Source organism: Haemorhous mexicanus, chromosome 3, assembly GCF_027477595.1.
Source record: "Haemorhous mexicanus isolate bHaeMex1 chromosome 3, bHaeMex1.pri, whole genome shotgun sequence".
In the NCBI taxonomy this organism is placed as follows: domain Eukaryota; kingdom Metazoa; phylum Chordata; class Aves; order Passeriformes; family Fringillidae; genus Haemorhous; species Haemorhous mexicanus.
In genome coordinates this window covers 85587141-85606605 of record NC_082343.1, presented here as the reverse complement: position 1 = coordinate 85606605, position 19465 = coordinate 85587141, and the positions used below count along the sequence as shown (strand labels likewise).

Genomic DNA, 19465 nt, shown 5'->3' with positions numbered 1-19465 from the left:
TCAAAATTCCAGCAACCTTGCCTACCTGTGACTGTTATTCCAGTTTTAAAGGATTTAATATCAGCAATGTTAAGAACATTTGCTTGCTTAAGGTCATCTAAAGTGTAATAATCTTGAATTTCAACTTTCCCAGGGCATAAGGTAATAAACTGGACAACTGATGGGGTCTGTCTGCTACACAGCATCAGAAATGCGCACTGCCATGGTGATCCCCCTTCAATTGCTCTTGTATTTTTCTCCCTGGGGACAAATCCTCTTGTGATGCGCTCTAGGTATGGGATAACTGTTTATTCATGGCCTTATTTTTAAAAAGAAGTTTTGTTTTGTCTTGTCTTACCTCTGGGTATCTATTCCATGCACAATGTAAACAAGTGTTGCTGCAAGACTACCGCATGTAGGTCAGCCCTTCCAATGAGCCTGGAGTTACCTTGGCAGGCAACCAAGAGTAATGCTCTGCATAGCATAACCCATTGCCTCCACTGGCCTCTCCACATGCTCACCCACAAATGGGATGGACAGCAGCAGCACTGCTAAGAATCACTGTGTGGGCTGTGCTCTGGGTACCTCAAATAACCACAGTGCTGATAATTGTACCATCAGCAGTCGCTGGGGCTATCCAGTGAATATCAAATACATTCCTCACTGGCCCACGCTGTACTGCCATATCTTGACTGCTATTTTACCTCTGCCTACTGGACTGTCCTAACTTGTGCATGTCTCTTCATGCTGCTCACACACCCAGTGGAAACAGGGTGGACAAAGCCTTCTAATCTTTTATTGGTATCATGTGTCTGGACATTTGCTAATTGCTAATTTCAGCTCTCATACCTTGGATTCAATCTCTCTTGGTGGTTGTTTCCTTCATGCCATTAATCTCTGGATTACTTTTCGAGTGACCTCCTTCCTTAAGAAGCCTTGGGAAAAGTTGTTGCTGCAGTGAGTTCACAAGCACAGTTTGCTACTGAAACTATGGTTCCTTTCCTAATTTTCTGTTGCTTTCATACCCCATCAATTAGGGAAGTGTGCAGTCAACCTGCAACATCTGATTCTCAGGGAATTCACTTGATTTTTCTTTATTACCTTTGTTTCAAACCTGTCAAGACAGAATAGGAGAGATGGCTCTGCACAAAATCATCACCATCTCTTAAACTAGTCATATTCTTATGGAGAAAGCAAGACTTTTTATCAGGCAGTAGTCACTCTTGTGCTATATATTATAGGTATTCCTTAAAAAATGCTATTTGGGTACCAGAAGCAACAGTGACAGCATGGAGAACTGTGCAGGATAGTGCATGGCTTCTCAGCTCAACAGCTCTCAGCAGTGCATGGGAACCCATGTTGCTCTGTGTTGCTGCCTTTGGACTGCTTTCAATAACCAGGTTAGCTCATTTAAGATGAGCTAAAATTAAGAGCTATAACGAGGATGTCCTGAGGTGGATCTTTTGGCACTCATGCTGGTATTTACAGCTGTGATAAAAATCAGTTACATATTTATTTCTAGTAATAAGATCTTAAAATGTACTTCATGTTTGTCAGGCTTAGATCCAATTTTTTTTCTTTTAAATATCTCCTGAGGCTCCATTCTGGGCAATCTGCCTACTAAAAACTTTCATTCACTTTGCTTTGCTGTGTAATCTTCAATCATATTTCAGCTGAAAAACGCCAGTTCTTTTTGTGGGAAAACATCACCCCATATCACAATTTTAGCCCTTTCAATAACACTGTACTGGGGACTAGATTGTCAGTATTGGTATGTTCTTTGGACAACTGTTTTAGAAAGACCTCTGGAGATTTGTATTCAGCAGTACATCCTGAGAACTGGATGCCAGATCACAGTCACTATTTTTTTCTGAAAGAGATCTTATAAACAATCAGGAACCTACTACTATGCTGCAGTAAAACTGATGATAGCAGCAAGCTGCCTCAATTCAGGCTGCATATATTGTTGCTTGAATAATAGCAATTATAAGTAACTCTAATCAGTTTCTTCTCTTCAAAGAAGGGAGAGATTGAAGAAAGGGACTGAAATGGGCATCTCTTGGAGCATCACAGAGAAGCCCCCACAAGAGAGGACTATACCCTCTGGTTCTTTCTCTCAGTACTCAATCTCTTCTGGAAATTAACAAGAAAAGGCAATAAGAAACAGTATCCAGTTGTGCCAGAGGAGGTTTATATTGGATATTGGGGAAGATTCCTAATACTAGGGAAGATTCCCAAAAGGGTGGTCAGGCATTGAAACAGACTGCTGGGGAAGTGGTTAAGTCACCATCCCTGGAGGTATTTGAAAGGCACATAGATGTGGCACCTAGGGACATGATTTAATGGTTGACTTGGCAATGCTGGATTAGTGGTTGGATTCTGTGATCCTAAAGGTCTTTTCTAACCTAAACAATCTATGATTCAATGTCTTTTTCCTTCAGTGTCAATTTCTTCCTTTATGTTTTAAAGAAACAACATTTAAATCCATTTTGAGTCTATTCGAAAAATTCAGTTTGATCCTCTTTTGCTGAAGTTTAAAAACTATTTTTAGTTCCAGCAATGGAAACAATTCCTCATATTTCAAATCTTATTATTCTTCACTGTTTTCATATTATGAAAACAAAAAAGGTTTTTATTTCTGTTTATTGGAACATATCCCAAAAATAGCTGAAGATTCATTCAGTTGTCTTAAATTATTATCTTCAGTTGACCAGTTTTATTTTTTCATTAAATAGGAAAAATGCTTTCATTTACAACCTATCACACTTAAAAACTTGCAGAGAAAATATTATTTTCTTAAAATATTAAAAATCAAACCATGAAATTCAGCTCAAGGGAACTACTAAGAAAACAATTTCTACACTGTGCGTTTTGTGGAGAGTGTTGATGAGATTATTTGGCGGTATTGGTAATTAAAAAATTATCAATGTAACTCTATCTACGTATACTCTAAGCAGTATCCACAAGCAGGTATTTTCTGAGACACTTTGCTTCTCAGGTCCTGTCTTCCTCCCTGGCAAAATCTGAGTAATCCCAATTTCCTATATGATTGGAAATTACAGGCTCCTCTTTCTCAACAATACTGATGGACAGTAATTACAATGTACATCCAAAGAGTGCTCAAGACAATTAATACCAACATGATGCAACACAAAGCTGACCTATCTGTATGGTACTAGGATCTGCTGTCATCTTAAATACTGGTCCAATTGAATGTTATGGTATGATACTTTCCTACTTCTTGTCTGGCTTCACAAATAAATTAATTAGATTTTGTCCCTATGCTTTTTTTTTTAAATAAAATGCCTGCATTTTTAAAAAACTCTTTCCAAATTGTAAATATCTTTGTAATAACACTAACTTTATGATGAGGTGGTAATCAGGAGCCACCATGATGCTTTTGATGCAGTCTGTCCAGGGCTGCTAAAAAAAGATCAGAAAATCTGAATCTGATCTCTCTCCTAATTCTGGCAGCAAAAGCTTTGTTAGCAGATCATTAATTTGTTGGATAGTTGTGGTTTGTGCATGCTTATGGGTTATCTAACAAAGGAAAATCTCCTGTTGAAATGAGCAGATAAGTGCTTTGTGTCACTGGAGTCTACCACTAAAGCTAAGTGTGAGACAAATGTCAAATGTTGCATGCTGCTAACATTGGAGTTGTTTTCTCATTATCAGCAGAAACAGTGAGAACTTTCAAGGCAGAAAATAATTTATCTGTTTCCAGAGTTAGGAGATGATTTTGTAAGTAATTGGCCTTGAACATTTTGATCATGCTGCTGAGAAAAGAGGTGAGCCAGTCTGAGATACTCCTTTCATCCCATGGCCTCAGGTTACTTTCCCTGCAGCAGAGTGCATCAAAAGGAATGTGTATTTGAGCTGCACTGCTTCGGTGGAACATCCCACTTTCACTGGGATCAATGAAGTACTCTGGATTCTTTAGCTGCACTATGAAAGTAGGGACCTCCAACAGAAAAGGGAGAAATCAGGTAAGGGGTGAAAAATGAGATTCATGAGAACTTTTTCAGAGTTCAATTGCATAAAATGCCATTGCTTTGGGGGGCAGTTATGACATACTTAAGTCCTTGTGTAACATCACCTTCCCTTCCCTTGCAGCATTACTGACTGCTCACTTAGTTGGTTTTTTTTTGAATGCTTAAATTTTTTTTAATAATTTTATTCTTCTAAGGTTGTTACGTGTTACTTCCATTCCAACTCCTCCTATTCACTTATCAATTTCACTAATATTTTATTTACTTCCGTCTTAAGGCCATTAGTAAAGGTTTAATTAATAGGTCAGAAGTGCAATCTCTGTGGCTTAATGATACATTGTTTGGATGCATTGATAATTCAGAGGGTGGAGTGTTAATGATTAAGTATTTAAACAAATTTTGAACCCCATTTCTTCTAGTTATGAGGGGACACTTTGTCCCAGTACAAATATATATCTTTATATATGCAATAATAAGAGTAACTCAATTTACATACTTATAATAGTATCTTCCACATGAGGCACTGAGATGATTGCAATTCCATTACTATCATCATCACTTTTCATAGATAAGGAAGAAGAAAAAAACACACTCTAAGCCTTAGCTGTATGTTAGTAAGACAGTGAAAGACTTTTAAAGAAAACACAGGCCTTTTCCTTATTAGCTTTTTGTCAGCTCAGTTTTTATAAAATTGTTGAAAAGGGATGCTGGGAAAGGAAGCAACTGGCAAAGGGTAGCATAGAAACAGAGTCATAATTACACCTGAGGGGCAGGGCAATTGTTACTATATGTTGGATTTATTCTCCAAAGTCCCTGTCTAAGCTTCTTGGACCTTGACTGTACCTTCTTGGGTGTAGTTATCCTCAAACACATTCCATCTCTCTAATTCTCTAATTCTACTCTTTTTTCCCCAGCAGATGATTTCCTGAAAATTAGCGCTTCTGTTGTTGTTGCTCTTGTTGGTTTTTAAATTATTTTTTAAATCTTACTAAATATCACAGGTACACTGGCTAACAGAAGCTGCACATAAAACCAAACTGATAAGAAATGGCTTCTTGGTTAAATATTTACAAGTAATTTCATGTCCTTGTGGTTAAGAGCATAATTTATGTTACTGAAATCTAGATATTAACATCACTTTTTCAGGACCAAACTCACAATTGTATGCAGTATCTTCTCTTGCTTACACTGTTTGTGGTAAAGGAGACTTTTAACAGTTGCAATGGCCACAGTCTGTGGCCAACATTTTATAGCTGTCAACAGCTATAAAGTGTTAAATACAACAGCACCATGGCCAACACTTTATAGCTGTCCCAGCCTCCTAAAGACCCCACACGGTCACATGGACTCACGAATTAGCAGAAACAAATCTGTATCCTATACTCTCTGCAAGATCCTATGACCTGACAATAAACAATGTGGTTTGCTATTCATCTTTATTTTTTTTTTTAGACAGTGGAACAAGAAGTGTCTGATACCATACCTGTATGTCCCATTACAGCCATAATGGTGATTGCTGTTCAGGTGTCTATTACACCTCTTTAGAAAGATACATGTTAAAGTGACTGATACACATTATTGCATTATGGCCACCTCCTCTCTGAAATACTCTAATAATGCAGTGAACAATGGTGATATGTTGTAATAACTTTAGGCCCTGATCTGGTATTGCACACAAATGCATCTTTCACCCATGCACATCCTTTAATTTACTACACTGAGCTGCTCAAGTAAAACTACTTTTACTTGGTTCTTTCTGATAGTCCAAGTATTTTCTCCAAAATCTAAAAACAACTAGGTCTCAAGTGAGGAATTTACGAGGAAAGGTGTCAAGAATAGATGTTGAACAAACTCAGGTCTCAGATTTCTTAAACTGGGTGGCATTCACCAATTATATCCCTCTGCCCACACCCCTTGTTTTCATCAAAAAGTAAATGGGAGTCTCTCAGGGCTTTCTCACTCTTTAGGGAGTGGCAAAAACAGATTCAAGTTTCTCTGGCCATGCTTAAGTAGTCACATAGGAACCACATGCAGTCTAAGGGCTGTGCAGAGGAATTCTGCACAAACTACCACATGCTGCTTTCCAGGCAGGTGTCAGAGGACTTTCCCAGTACAATTGTGTCTCTTTTGAACTGGCCTTTTTTCATGTCCAACTAGACCAGAATGTAGGCAGGAAAGATTATAACTTGTGGCTATCTGACTAATTGGCCGAAACTTGATCGTTTTTGCCAAAGCTTTAATCTCAGAAGTAGTAGACAGCATTATTTACAGTCTTAAAGATCAAACCTCAGATTTAAAATTTCACTAGGGAACTGAATAGCACCCAGTGTAACAAGTTTGATAGGTTTTATTGCACATAATGTATGTTATCTGACATTTTTATAAAAATTCAAGAATGCACTAATATAAAGTTTGCTGCAGTAAACATAAAAAATTGTCCATAAAATGGACACTTGAAAGGAAATATCTGACAGATGTATACATATATGTTTTCTTTTGGTTTTTTTTACATGGACATTCAATAGAACCCATGGATCCAGCATGACCCAAAGCTGTGAACCTGCACAAGCAATATTTTACGATTTCTCAACTCTGTTCTTTTCTAGTTATTTCCAGCCCACATAAATCTGTAACTCAGTTTGGTCATAAATGAAATAAGCTGCTGAACAGCACCAGCTGGATCTGATGAAATCAGGGTGTACAGCTGGGTATTATCCTCCTACTGGAGGTACCACAACTCTCATATCATCACGGATTTCCTGTGTGGCCTCATCCATGCTTTATAGTGGCCAGATAACAGAACAAAACACAGAAGAGCTCCAGCTGAAAAGCCATCCATGGCAGATTACTAATTATCTAACAGGCAGGTGAGCAATCATCTTGTTTGTTGTACTCAGTGTCAACCTGGTTTACAGAATCCCCTGAGAGAAGTCCTGAGGGCAAAGGAGTCCAGGATGGTTGAACGTTCTTCAAAGAGGAACTCTTAGAGGCGTAGGAGCAGGCCATTCCCATGTGCCAAAAGGTGAGCCAGCAGGGAAATCTGGCCTGGTAGAACAGAGAGCTTTGGCTGGAACTTGGGGTAAAAAAATAGGGTGTATTACCTTTGAAAGAAGGAGCAGGCAGCTTGGAGAGACTACAGGAATGTCACGGGGTTATTCAGAGAGAAAACTAGAAAGCCAAAGCTCAGTTAGAACTTAATCTGGCTACTGACATAAAAGATAAAAAAAAATGTTTCTATAAACACACCACAAAAAAGGAGGGCCGAGGACAATCTCACAGAATGGATAAAGTTGGAAGGAACCACAGGGCATCATCTTGTCCAACCTCTCTGCTCAAGAAGGTTCATCCTAGAGCACTCCGCACAGGATTGCGATGGATTCTGAATATCTCCAGTGAAGGAGACTCCACAACCTCTCTGGGCAATTTGTTCCCGAGGTGGTCACTCACACAGTGAAGAAGTTCTTTCTCATGTTTTCCATCCTTTACTGGATTCAGGGGAAACATAGTGACAAAGGACAAGGGAAAGCCTGAGGTACTAAATGACTCCTTTCCCTCAGTCTGCAATAGTAAAATTAGTAGTTCTCTCGGTATCCAGCCCCCTGAGCTGGAACACAGAGACCAGGAGCAGAACAAAACCCCCATAATCCAAAGGGAAACAGCAAACTGCTACACCAAACAGACACACACAAGTCTATAGGGCCAGATGGGATCCACACAAGGATACTGAGGGAGCTGGCAGAGGTGCTCACCAAGCCACTTGCAATAATTTCAATTATTTGTCATCCACGTATTACAGGTGTTCTGGAGTTCCAGTGCAGTCTGGATCACTCTGTAGCAGATGGTAGGGCTGTGTTTCCACTCCCAGGACAGCCAATCCCAGGTGCAATGGATGGCCCGTGAGCAGTGTCCTGCACTCTGCTGCCAAAGGACTAAGGAAAACACACAAGCAATGTCAATTGTGATATGCTTGTTGGCTGCCTTTGACTCCAGCTTGTGCTGAAGTTCCAGCATGTCCAGTATGGCAGCACTGAGTGGTGGCATGACTTCATTCAGGCCACCAGAGTCTCCTTTCTCCGTTAAGACTTTCACACTGTCCATATGAGACTATTAAAGGGTGAGTCCTGCTGATCACTCCTTGGCTCTCCTGTTGATGAATCAGCTCATGGATGGGAATCAGGGAGTCTCAGGTGTGATAATGCTGCCAATACACAGCAGTGGTAGGAATCAGCACCTGCTGCTCTTCAGCCTTCAACAATGCCATGACAGAAGGGACCTCTGAGAGACCTGGCAAGGTAGACGGCTGCTTAATTTGCTCCTTCTCCAAGGCAGCTATACTGAAAGCCCACCAATATTCTTTTAGGTCTTTGAAATATCCTCTCCTGAGATGTCTACAGAGCAGGTGCATGGAGCCTCTGGGCCAGTTGCAGGTAGGGGTTTTTGCCACTCATTCTCAGTTAGACTTAATTCAACCTTCCACACGGACAGATCCTGTGATCTCCCATTACTCCAGAAACACAGGTGGATTCTACTCTTTGTAATCTGATGGCAACAGTGTACACTGTGCACTGGTATTTACTAGAGCCTTGCAGTCCTGTGGATCTGATGTACCAGGCCATTGGGATCCACATAGTCCAGTAAACCAGGTTGCCCCCATACTTGCAAGCAGAGCCCCTCTAGTACTGGTCATATTCATCTCCATTGATGTGTAAAATCAGAATTAATTTCCATAGGATCAGAAGTAAGATCAACCCTTCCACTCTGACTGGGGAACTGCCCACTGAAGACTGGAGCAGAAATGCTCGTGGAAGAACCCCCATTTGTGATTGCTCTTCTTTGCAACCCATGTACCTATGTCTCTAGAGTCAAGGTAGACTTTCCACCCCATTTCCTCATGTCTTCTTTGTGGTCCCTCAGGTAAAACCACAGGGTATCTTGTGGTGTACACCCCCTATATCTTCCCTCTGGAGCAAAAGAACGCTCACTGCAATAGCTGAGATACTGGTCTCAGGTACAGGTGACGAGTAGGACCTATCCTCTCTTTGTTCCTGAACTCCTGGAACAGCATTTCCCACTTTTGGACAGGTTTTCTACAGCCAAGATATAGGCTCATAAAGAGGAACAGAGATTTTCTTCATATTGCTGGAGTTGGTGAGCCACTAAATCCATCATCGGTGCCTCTTTGTCTTTCCAGATAATGACTGACAATAAGGTGGCATAAGCAGAAAGTGCATTCTGTTCAAATTTCTGCCACATGAGTCATGTACATTAGATTTCATCTTGATCTGTGAGTGACTTCATATTGTTTGGGGCAGAATAAACCATCTCTAGCATGGCTGATTCCTGAAGGTACTGGATACTTTTCTTCATGGTGGTCACTTGTCTTTCTTGAAGGGATTCCTTTTCTTCGCGCCTGACAGGAATCATCTCCACTATAGGCTGAGGACTTGTGTTCCCCTTTCCATTTGCCTTATCAATATTCCCTTTACCTAGAAAGTGATCCCAGCTGCTTGGATTCCTCACCCTAATTCCAGGATACTAGATCTATTATCCCAGCACTGGAGCAGCCAAGTGACCAATGAATGATGGCTGAAATCTTTTCACACATCCTGCAGATCATCAAGGATAGGGACCTCTTGTTCTGCTTCTTCCTCCTGTTCTTTTGGTAACCCTGCTTTGTCCTTTATTAAGTGAGCTTTCATGTCCATTTCTTCTTGTCTACAGGAGCATCTGATACCAGCACGGGTTGGTTCTCACGTTCAGCTGCAGTGCCTGCTAAGGGAGTTGGATCAGCCATGGTGTCTGTCCCCAGGGTTGGGGTAACCACAGTGCCTGTTGTTTTGCTCTCTCATCCAGAGACTATTTCTTCCCTGCAGAGTACTGAACAGTGATGAACTTGGTAGGTAAAAAAGTTATCATTATTAATAGTTTCCAATAGATGGCTCCCAAAGTACAGTGGTGACAGCGATGCTGAGTACAAATAACCAAATATGTTTCATGACCAATTGTCACACCATAAGCCAGTGCTACAAAGTACAGCAACGTGGTAACTTTAGCTCAGTTCCCATGAATGAGATACTGCAAATAAGGTATGACATAGCACATCTGAAAGAACAAGCACACCAACTTTGAGAACAAATAAATCAACATTGTGACCAGGGACTATTAAACTGATATAACAAAAGCTTATAATAAAATTGTTCTAACACATTCTAGTCAGATTTGTCATTGTCTCAAGATATCATGCCCCATGTTGGGAGTCAAAAAAAACCTGCTACAGTTATGGTTTAACCACAGCTATGAGGAAGAGAATCAGGAAAAAAAAAAAGGTAAAACACATGGGTTAAGATAGTTACAGTTTAATAATTTAAGTAAAATAAAATAACAACACAATTTTAATGCAAAACAGGAGACAAAAATAAACCAGAGAGAAATAAAACCTAAGAGAACAAAGTGATGCACAATACAATTGCTCACCACCTGCTGACCAATGCTCATCCTGTCCCTGAGCAGAGATCAAGCCCTTCAAGCCAACTCCTCCCAGTTTATATACACGGCATTATGTTCTCAGATATGGGACATCTTTTGGCCAGTTCAGCTCAGCTGTCCTGCTCATGCTCCCTCCCAGCTTTCTGTGCTGCTCCTCACTGGTGGAGTATGAGAAACTGAAAAGTCCTTTACTTAGGGTAAGCACTACTGAGCAACAAACAAAACATCAGGGTGCTAGCTACACGATTCTCCTACTAAATCAAAACCACAGCACTTTACCAGCTCTAAGGAAACTCTATCCCAACTAAAATGAGGACAATGTGGCACTTAGGGAGATGACTGAGTATGGCACCTGCTTTGCTCTGTGTCAGTCTCCCCCTTACAGAATCCACCTTTAATTCCTTCTCATTCCTTTTTCTCCATTGGTCCTAGTTTTGATAAACCTACATTCACATCTGGTACGGCTGGCACCATGACCCAAGTGACCTCATACTTCTCTGGTGCTGGCATTCTTAATGTGCTTATATAGGTGATCTTTGTGGTGTATGACCCTGCTACACGAAAGATGAGCTTTTCAAAATATTCCACTTCAAATACCTGTGAAGTTTGGCTGTCCCTCACACAACTCCTCCATAACGACACATGAGATCCAGCCAACTTTCACTGTTTGATCTGTAGCTTTCATCACCTGCTTCCATTATGCTCAGCAACTTCTCGTTACATTCTGTATATTTCCACCTCCCCTCAGTCAGCCTAAACTCCATCCAGGCCCTAGTCAAGAGCCTGATCATTTGCCTGCAGCTTTAACACCATCTTTGTATCAAGTTAATCAGCAAAATTTTAAAATCAATACTATAATATGCACATCACTGCTACAGGAAATCCCTGAGTTATCCTTCCTGACATGAACAGTTTGAACACTTATTATTGAGACTTCCTTTTTGAAGTCTGTTTATTAGCCAGTTTCTACATCAGTATTTTGTGTGCATGAAAAACTGTGCACTTTATAGACCTCCAACAGAAATCGAATCAGACAACACAAAGAAGCCTGAAAGAGCAATGGTTCTCATTACATTACTGATTGACTATGACCATCAATACAGAAAAAAGGTTTACTTTCCAAGTCCAGTCACAAAGCATGCATCCATTCTGTAAATTAAGAAACAGCATGGGATAAGATCCACTGATACACAAAACCAACAAAATAATTACTCATAAATCTCAAAGAAGTCAGTAGTGACAAATAGTAGTATGTCATGGAAACATAACAAGTAGGAGGACTGGGAATACCAGACATCTGGTGATTATTTTTGCTGCTCAAAATCTTAGTAGTTGTTACTTACTCACTGCTTTCAGAACAACTTCTCAGTTGTTGGGGTAACTCTGCCATCTTAAATGTTTGCTTCTTCTCATGGACATCCATATGTTGTGGCCATGCATTGGGAGTCAGGAATAGTCCAGATACTCTCAGTAAATGGAGCCCAAGAAATACTCAGCAAAGCTTTCTCCAAATGCACTTTCCACCAAACCAGCAACACTGAATGTCTGTCAACAGTTGCAATCACAGACCTATCTTTTTTTTTTCTTTTAGATAGGCTGTTCATAGGCTTCAGACATTAAACCTCAAGTACCAAATTAAGAGGATGGGCTAGTGGCTGCCAAATTTTCAAGAGGAGGAAGGCCTCTCTCTTATATCTATCACAGAAGGCCTCCCTCTTATATCTATCACTATCACATCATAGTGTGGTATAAAGATTTTGCCAACATTTGAAAAATCCTTTGTGAGTCACCTGTACATTTGCTACATTTAGATTTACAATACCTTTATCCAAAATAATACCAAATCCTACCACAGGATGAGGTATTTAAAAGTCAAACAAGATTCCCCTGATAGTGACTCATTACAAAAGACTGACCTCTCTCTCCTTTTGGTTGTTATCCAGTCCAGTACTTGTTTTTGCAATTCACAATTCACTTCTGTCATTCAAAGTGGAATTACCTGCCAAATGCAGAGTAGATTCATGCTATTTCTGCTGTTCTTTTACATTTTCACTAGATTTGGATTCTGGTAGAATGCAAGATCACCAACATAACAAACCCAAACCCACCAAAAATATGGAAGGAGGAGTAAGGCAATGCTGAAACAGATCATCTCACTTAGCCTTAGCTGAGAATTAGAATTGCTCTTATTTAGTAGAGAAACACAGGGACCTTCATGGGATCATCCATTACATTCAAAAAAAAGTGTTTGGACAAAATTTCCTTGTTGAAATCTTTTTGTTGAGTGTAGAGTGAGCCTGTATCACTAGATGAGCTGAGATATTTAAGATGTAGATGAATAAAGAAGAATGAGATAAATTTCAATGAAAGACCAGAGTAGGTATCTTATTATCAGACATCGTGTGTGATGTCTATGGCAAGCGAATGATTAGCAACTTACCAAATTAACAATAAATACACACATGAATTTTATAATGCACCATCAATCTTGAAAACAGACTATAATAAGCATAACACTGAATTCATTATAAGCATCAGAAGAACTACACAGCTGCAAAGAACACAAATTATCGTGTACACCCAGAATGCAAACCGAGAGGCCGAACTGTTCTGCTTAGCGCGTTTGCATTGCCGTAGTCCAGGAACGGGACAGAGCAGAGCAGGAGCTGCTTTCAGCAGCCCTGGGCACACTGCGGACCCGGGACCGGCTTAGGAACGATCCCTCGCAGGAAAAGGTACAGGGAGACGTAATGGTAAGGACACACAGCCCGGATATTCCGTTACAACTAAATAAAGCTTCAAACTGTAAGCGACCATGGCCAAACGGAGAAATCATTTCCAGGTAAATAATTTAAATCGGTCGGAGCTGCCCCATCCCTGCGCTCCCCATCCCGAACCACTAGCGGGCCGCACCTGCAAGAGCGCGCCTGCGCACCCGCCCCTCCTCTCGGCCCCACAAGGCGCCAGGACCTGTGACCGCCGCGCATGGCGCGGCCACCGGCCAATGAGCGGGCCGGCCGCCCGCGTTTCCCTCCTGCAGCCAATCAGGACTCGCTTCTTCCCGCCTCCCGGCCAATGGGAAGGGCCCTCTTGGGGTGTCGGTCACATTCAAACCGGGGGCAGCGCGCGAGCGCGCTCGGTCGGAGCCGTGTCCCGGCCCCGCAGCGGCCTCGGTGAGGGCGGCCGGGCGGAGGTCAGGGCGCCCGGGAAGGACAGCGAGGGGGAAGGGGCCGGGCCGGGGAGCAGTGGAGTGAGGGAAGGTGGGTGACGGGGCCGGGGGGCGGCAGAGGTGCTGGTCTGCGGTGAGGCCGCGGGGGTGCTGGGCCGGGCTCCTGGGCAGCCCCGGGGCTGCGGCTTCGTTGGGCTTCCGCCCCTGAGGGCGAGGAAACCTGGGTGCGTCTTCCGCCTCAAGGTCTTTGTTTATGCCACATTGCCTCACCTGCTCCGCTGCTGCTCAGTCTTTCTCTTACTTAGCCCAATTTTGCATTTTGGCGTCTTATCCTTCCTGTGTCTTAGGTTAGATTTTAATATTTTGCTATTTTATTTCTTTCCTAGTGTTGCTAATTTTTTTAAATCGACGACGATTTTTCTTAGTTTGGGGAGTTTTTGTTTTCCCTTTAAAAAAAATCCTGATTTAGGACTTGTAAATAAAACAGAACGAAGATTATGCACTTTTATCGACTGTATTTTTTTTAAAGCCTGGGTAGATGCTTCAGAAAAGGGGTCGTTTTACCTCTCTATGGAAGACATAAACAGAACAAGTAATGTAATACAGTATTTCAAGACTGGATGCTGTTTACTTCTTTTTATTATCGATGTGGGATCTTACCACCAGCCTGCAGCGCCACTTTATCCATTTACTGCTCTCAAGTCTCTGTCCTTTGGCTCCTCGTGTAGTGGGTCTGTATGAGGCGTTGAAGTAACTTTAACTACTACACTTTATTTAGAGGTAGTTCTTGCTGATCTTTGCACTGCGTGTTCTCCCTGTCCCTGGTTCTCCCTAACCTTCTCTCGTGTAGGCATTTCTTCATCTCGGGTATGCTGCAGTTACTGCCTCAGTTCCCATTCAGTGCCTTTGTAACGCCGTGTGGCTGGTTTAGGTTTTCACTGTTGTCAGATTTTAAATATATATATTTATATATTTATAAATGTAATATATATAAAAATATATATTTACCAGTGAAATTCATGACACATGATTTCTTTAAGAGTAATTATGCAGCAGATTAAGAGGTGAAGAACCTGTGAATACTTGCTTATGTTTGAACATTGGCATGAGTAGAAAGATTGCTGGCAAATCATGCCAATATGTAGATGAATATGCCCTTACCGTACTTCGTAGTCTCTGAAGATCACAGCAAGCTGACACATCTAAAAGGGCTTTTCCTCATTCAAAATGTTATCTTTAAGCTTTTTTTATTCTGTTTTTATTACTAACTAAGAAATTGTTTAATGGATTTTGATGAAGGCTGTGTTTCTGAGATATGAAGATTAAGCAAGCTTGCACAATAAGCTCTCAATGTTTCACCCATCAATTTTTGATGCACAGGAACTTCTTCAGGATGGAGAACTTCATTTCTTGCCTTTGGGTTCTTGGGATCATCTGAGGTAGTCTGGCCCTCATCCATCTTACCTTGTTGACAAGGCATATCCATTCTTCAGGAGAGTTTTTCTCTGTAACACGTTGAACCTAGAGCAGTTAAACAGCACACCAGAAATGTAAGTTTGATGTGCATTGTTGCAACTTAAGATCAAATTTATACAGAAATTTATTTTTCTTTTTGTCTGCTGCATTTGGGAAGCTATCACTGCAGGAAGAATGGCAAACCTTTGACAGTGGTGAGGAAAATATAAAGACTATGTTTAAGAAATCCAAAATCCGCCTGGGAATTTTTAGCAGTTATGGTTGTAATGAGATATTTTGGTGTTTCTTAACATGAGGTAAATTTCTTTTTGTTGTCTTGGTGCTTCAGGTTCTGCAGAAGTTGACTTCATCCATACTTTGATGGAGTGGGTGCAGTTGAAAATCAGATCTCTATGGGTATTCTCACCTATAAAGAGGTGATTTGGAGTATCTGATTTCCTGTAGCCCCTTCTATGGTATTTTTAAAAGGCAAAACTGGAATGTGTACTAAAATTTTCTTTATGAAGTAAATAAGTATCATCTGCAGAATGGCACATGAACAGTGTTAGCTGTAGTAATCACCTATGTAATTTTTAACAGCGTGAGCCCCAGAAGATGGGACAGTTTACAGAACAGCCTAAATTGGCTCTGGGGGAGAAATAGATATTAAAAGAAGCACAGAAATTAAAATCTATTCAGTGTCCATTTTTAAATATAAATAAAGGGGGGGGTTCCTTTATTTGTTTCTGTTCCGTGAAACAAAAATAGTATTTCAGATACTGCTGATTTAGCCTACAGTCTTTAGCTTTCATAGGATTTTGGGCTTTTGTCATCATAGGTCTTGCTTGAGGCTATTTGAGTGTCTCTCTAGACCCTTAAGGTGCTAAGGCCTCTTCATAGTGGTAATGTAGATGGTGCTTTTGCTGAACTAAGTCTTGGAATTTACACAGTAAAACTGTGTTTTGAACCTACAAAACAACACTTCTATATAGACAAAAGGCTTGGTATTCTTGGTGAGCCATATCTAGGTCAGGATGAACATGAAATATGCCTATTTTTGCCTTATAAACAAGCTCTTGTAAGCATGATAATCCTTCTGATTTATGGTCTTTGCTTGGGGAAAGCTGGGAGCTTGGTGCTTTTAAAGACATGCCAGCTTCTGGTGAATAATGCTCTAAAAATTATTTGTGGAACTTCCTGAGAGCGGTGCCTGGTGTATTTTTTAGGTGGTGGGGTTAAAGGCAGATGAACTTCATTCCATTCAGTTTCCTCTCTAGCAATAATTCACCTAAAAGTAGATCTAAAGTTTCTAACCCTCTAGCAACTTCCTGTTGATTTGTTATACTCAAGTACAAGAGGATAAAAACCAACATTTCACTGTAGAACTAAGCTTAGTGTTTCTTTGAACCTATGTAATATGTCTGAAGTGCATTGCTTGCTTTGTTTCTGGGCCCAGCTTCACAGTAATTAGAATGTCAAACCCTCTGAACATGTACTAAATTCAGCACAGTTTTTACTAGAATTCTTATTTTCATTAGATGCATGGAACATTGATGTGGGAAAAGCTGTTTAATGTAAGCAGAAAAGGAAGAAATCATTAGGGTTTTTTGTTTATTGCCTAAATTCTTACCTCTCAGCTATATACATGTGTTATCTCAGCTGATGATAAACTGTCAGAATGTTGATGATTTGGCAGAAGTGTCTTATGAGAAGTCTTTGAATCTTTAAGCCTCCTTTCAGAAACTTAAAAATAGGTGTCACTTGTCTTTGTCCTTTGAACAGAGAGAACGTGAATTCTTTTCTGCTTAACCCACTGTGAGAACTAATTGTGGTAACCTGTGGGAAAGAGCGTGGATTAACACTGTGTGCTAAACTAAAGCCAGCCTAATTATGAGTACAGAATGTGATTTGATGTGATGGACTGGAGGCTATTTCAGGCAACACATCATACTGCCCATTTTATTCAAATGCTGAATATACGTTATTGGAAAGGGCTACTCTGAAGCATGGATTAGGATTTGGATGGATCAATTAAATACCAGTTCTTTTTCTTTGTCCAAGTTGTCTTCTTCGAAGTAGTTTACTTGTGTAACTATGTTGACAAAGGTTTAAATAGAGTTTTTGTTACATAATGTGGTTGAGTCTCAAGCTCCAAATGATACATGAGAGGCTTTCCCATGGTAATTCCAATCAAAGTGAGCTACAACAGGGTTCCTCAGTAACTCAATTTTTTTTTTTTTAACCTTGTGCCTGCAGATGGAGGAGACAGACCTAAGTGAAAGAGGATTGCCACAGATTGCATCAATCATGAATAGAGTTAGAAACTTGAAAAACAAATACAGAAGTGAAGATAATATCACAGATGAATTTAACTATACTAAAATCTCAGCTGATACAACAGGTATTTGGTTTTGTTATTCTACTGTCACTTATGCAAAAGATCTTAACATAGACTGAGTGAAAGAACCATTAACTGAAATGATTTCAAGTTTAGTGTTTCTTTAATATTAATGACCACAAAGTTAATTTAATCTCTTCTTATTTCTTAGCTCTGTTGCTTTAATCTTGTTTAAAAAATAGCCAGTAACTGTCTTTCACAAAAGCTTATAGAAAGTGTTTTCTTTTGTACATGTTTGCAGCTGTTTTACTCAATCTCCTTTTTTGTTTTTCTGTCAGATAACTCTGGAACTGTCAATCAAATAATGATGACAACAAACAATCCAGAAGATTGGCTATGCTTTTTACTTAAACTAGAGAAAAAGGGCATTCCTCAGATGGATGTTAGCTTACTCAATAGACTCATTGGCCGTTACAGTCAAGCAGTGACTGCGTTGCCTGCAGAAAAGTATAGTCAAGATGAGAGCTATGCTCGAATCCTTGTGAGATTTGCTGAGTTGAAAGCGTAAGTGTAAATTTTCAATATGAGAACTCATCATTTATTTTTAAATTAAGATAAGAATACCTTGTTTCATTAGTGTTTTCTGCAACAAATTATTTCGAGTGTGGAAAGTAAGTAGCTTTGGTTATCTTATTTGTTGTCTCCACAGTACTTGCATTTTTTGTATATGCTAATTAACATGATTGTTTAGAGCTATTTGATTTAGAGATGTTAACCCACTACTTTTTTTCTTGGTTCTCTATGTAAGGTACAAGAGAGAATAGCATGAAATCCTTTTTTGAGCTTTTAGTATGCTTTCTCTCTTACTGGACAAGATCATCACAGTTTGGTTAAATAAGCTGCTTTAGGATAGGAAGAATGTCTCAGAACATCATTCTCTAGTTCCACGCTTTGAAAATTCGTTTTGGTTGTGACCATGTATTGTTTTATTCAGTTGGAATTCGAGCAGTGTAGTTGTACAGACGTGTTCAGACATAATTTGGGACAGGGTTATAATTAGAACATTTTTTGTAAGGGGTTCTTCTGTCACTTGAAATATTACAGCAAATATTTTGAAGAGCTGTAATTGAACAATGCAACAATCTAACAATTAGAACTGAGCAGGTGATCTTCCAGTGAACATAGCTAATATTTTTTTTGTATGTTCTCCCCCTATTTGACTTTTTGGCATGTGGTTTCATCTTGCAGTATGATAAATGCTTATTTCTCTGCACTGTCCTTTGCATGGACCTTGCTGCATCACTGTTACTAAAAGCACACAGTGGAGGTAATCTGTTGAATCTCCTGTTGAGAAACAGGAGTGAATAATGACCTTGTGAATCTTTAGTATCTTGAAGAGGGAAGGTGTTTTTGTGTAAGTGGAGTAAAGAATCTCTTCCAGAAAGGTTTAAAGATATATCGCAAGATGGAATTTTTATTCAAAGATCAGTTGCTTTTCCTCAGAGCAGAAACTGTGTAATATAGGCTTCTGGATCCTAGTTTGTGGAAATTCGTTTCCAGAATAGTGATCAAGTCACATCTCTTATCTCATTGTAGGAGAGTTTAAGTTCAGAAAGATTATTTCCTGCCTCCCTAATCAGTTGGATCTATTTTCACTTGATCTTTAGAACATGGTTTGAAAGGATACTTTTAAGATGTGTGCAAGAGCTATGTTCAGTATTCTGTGTGATGTATTGTAGAAAGCAAAACGAAAGGTGCTGTCAGTAGCTTGTTAATACATGAATAGTATGAGCAGTTCTAGTTGTGATGTCTCACTGAAATATCTTCACTTGTTTCACTGCTACAGCCTCTAGGGACCTTTCTGGGAAAGTAGTCTGTCTTGTTTCACTATTAAAATGCACTCTACAGCTGTACTAAAATAACTTCTACTTAAGTAAATTCTGTAATGTTGGCTACTAATCTCACTAGGTAGCTCAGGTCTGCTCTTTTTGTTTTCTGCTGCATATTTTTTCATTTGCAAATATCATCAGTCATGTGTTTGCTGACATA

The 19465-nt window shown here is 40.0% G+C and overlaps 1 protein-coding gene across 3 annotated transcripts in view; it reads left to right on the top strand.

The window, feature by feature from the left end:
• The first annotated feature begins 13552 nt into the window (after positions 1-13552).
• TTK (TTK protein kinase) overlaps positions 13553-19465 on the top strand; it is a 29618-nt gene continuing 23705 nt past the window's right edge. Inside the window, exons 1-4 of one of the 3 annotated variants that reach the window (XM_059842561.1) lie at positions 13553-13627; positions 15004-15173; positions 17335-17479; positions 17755-17980. In XM_059842561.1, coding sequence (XP_059698544.1) covers positions 17335-17479; positions 17755-17980 — 371 coding nt within the window. In that variant the 5' untranslated portion in view covers positions 13553-13627; positions 15004-15173. Of the gene's footprint in view, positions 13715-15003; positions 15174-17334; positions 17480-17754; positions 17981-19465 lie in introns of all 3 variants that reach the window. The other 2 variants (XM_059842562.1, XM_059842560.1) reach the window with 2 other exon arrangements.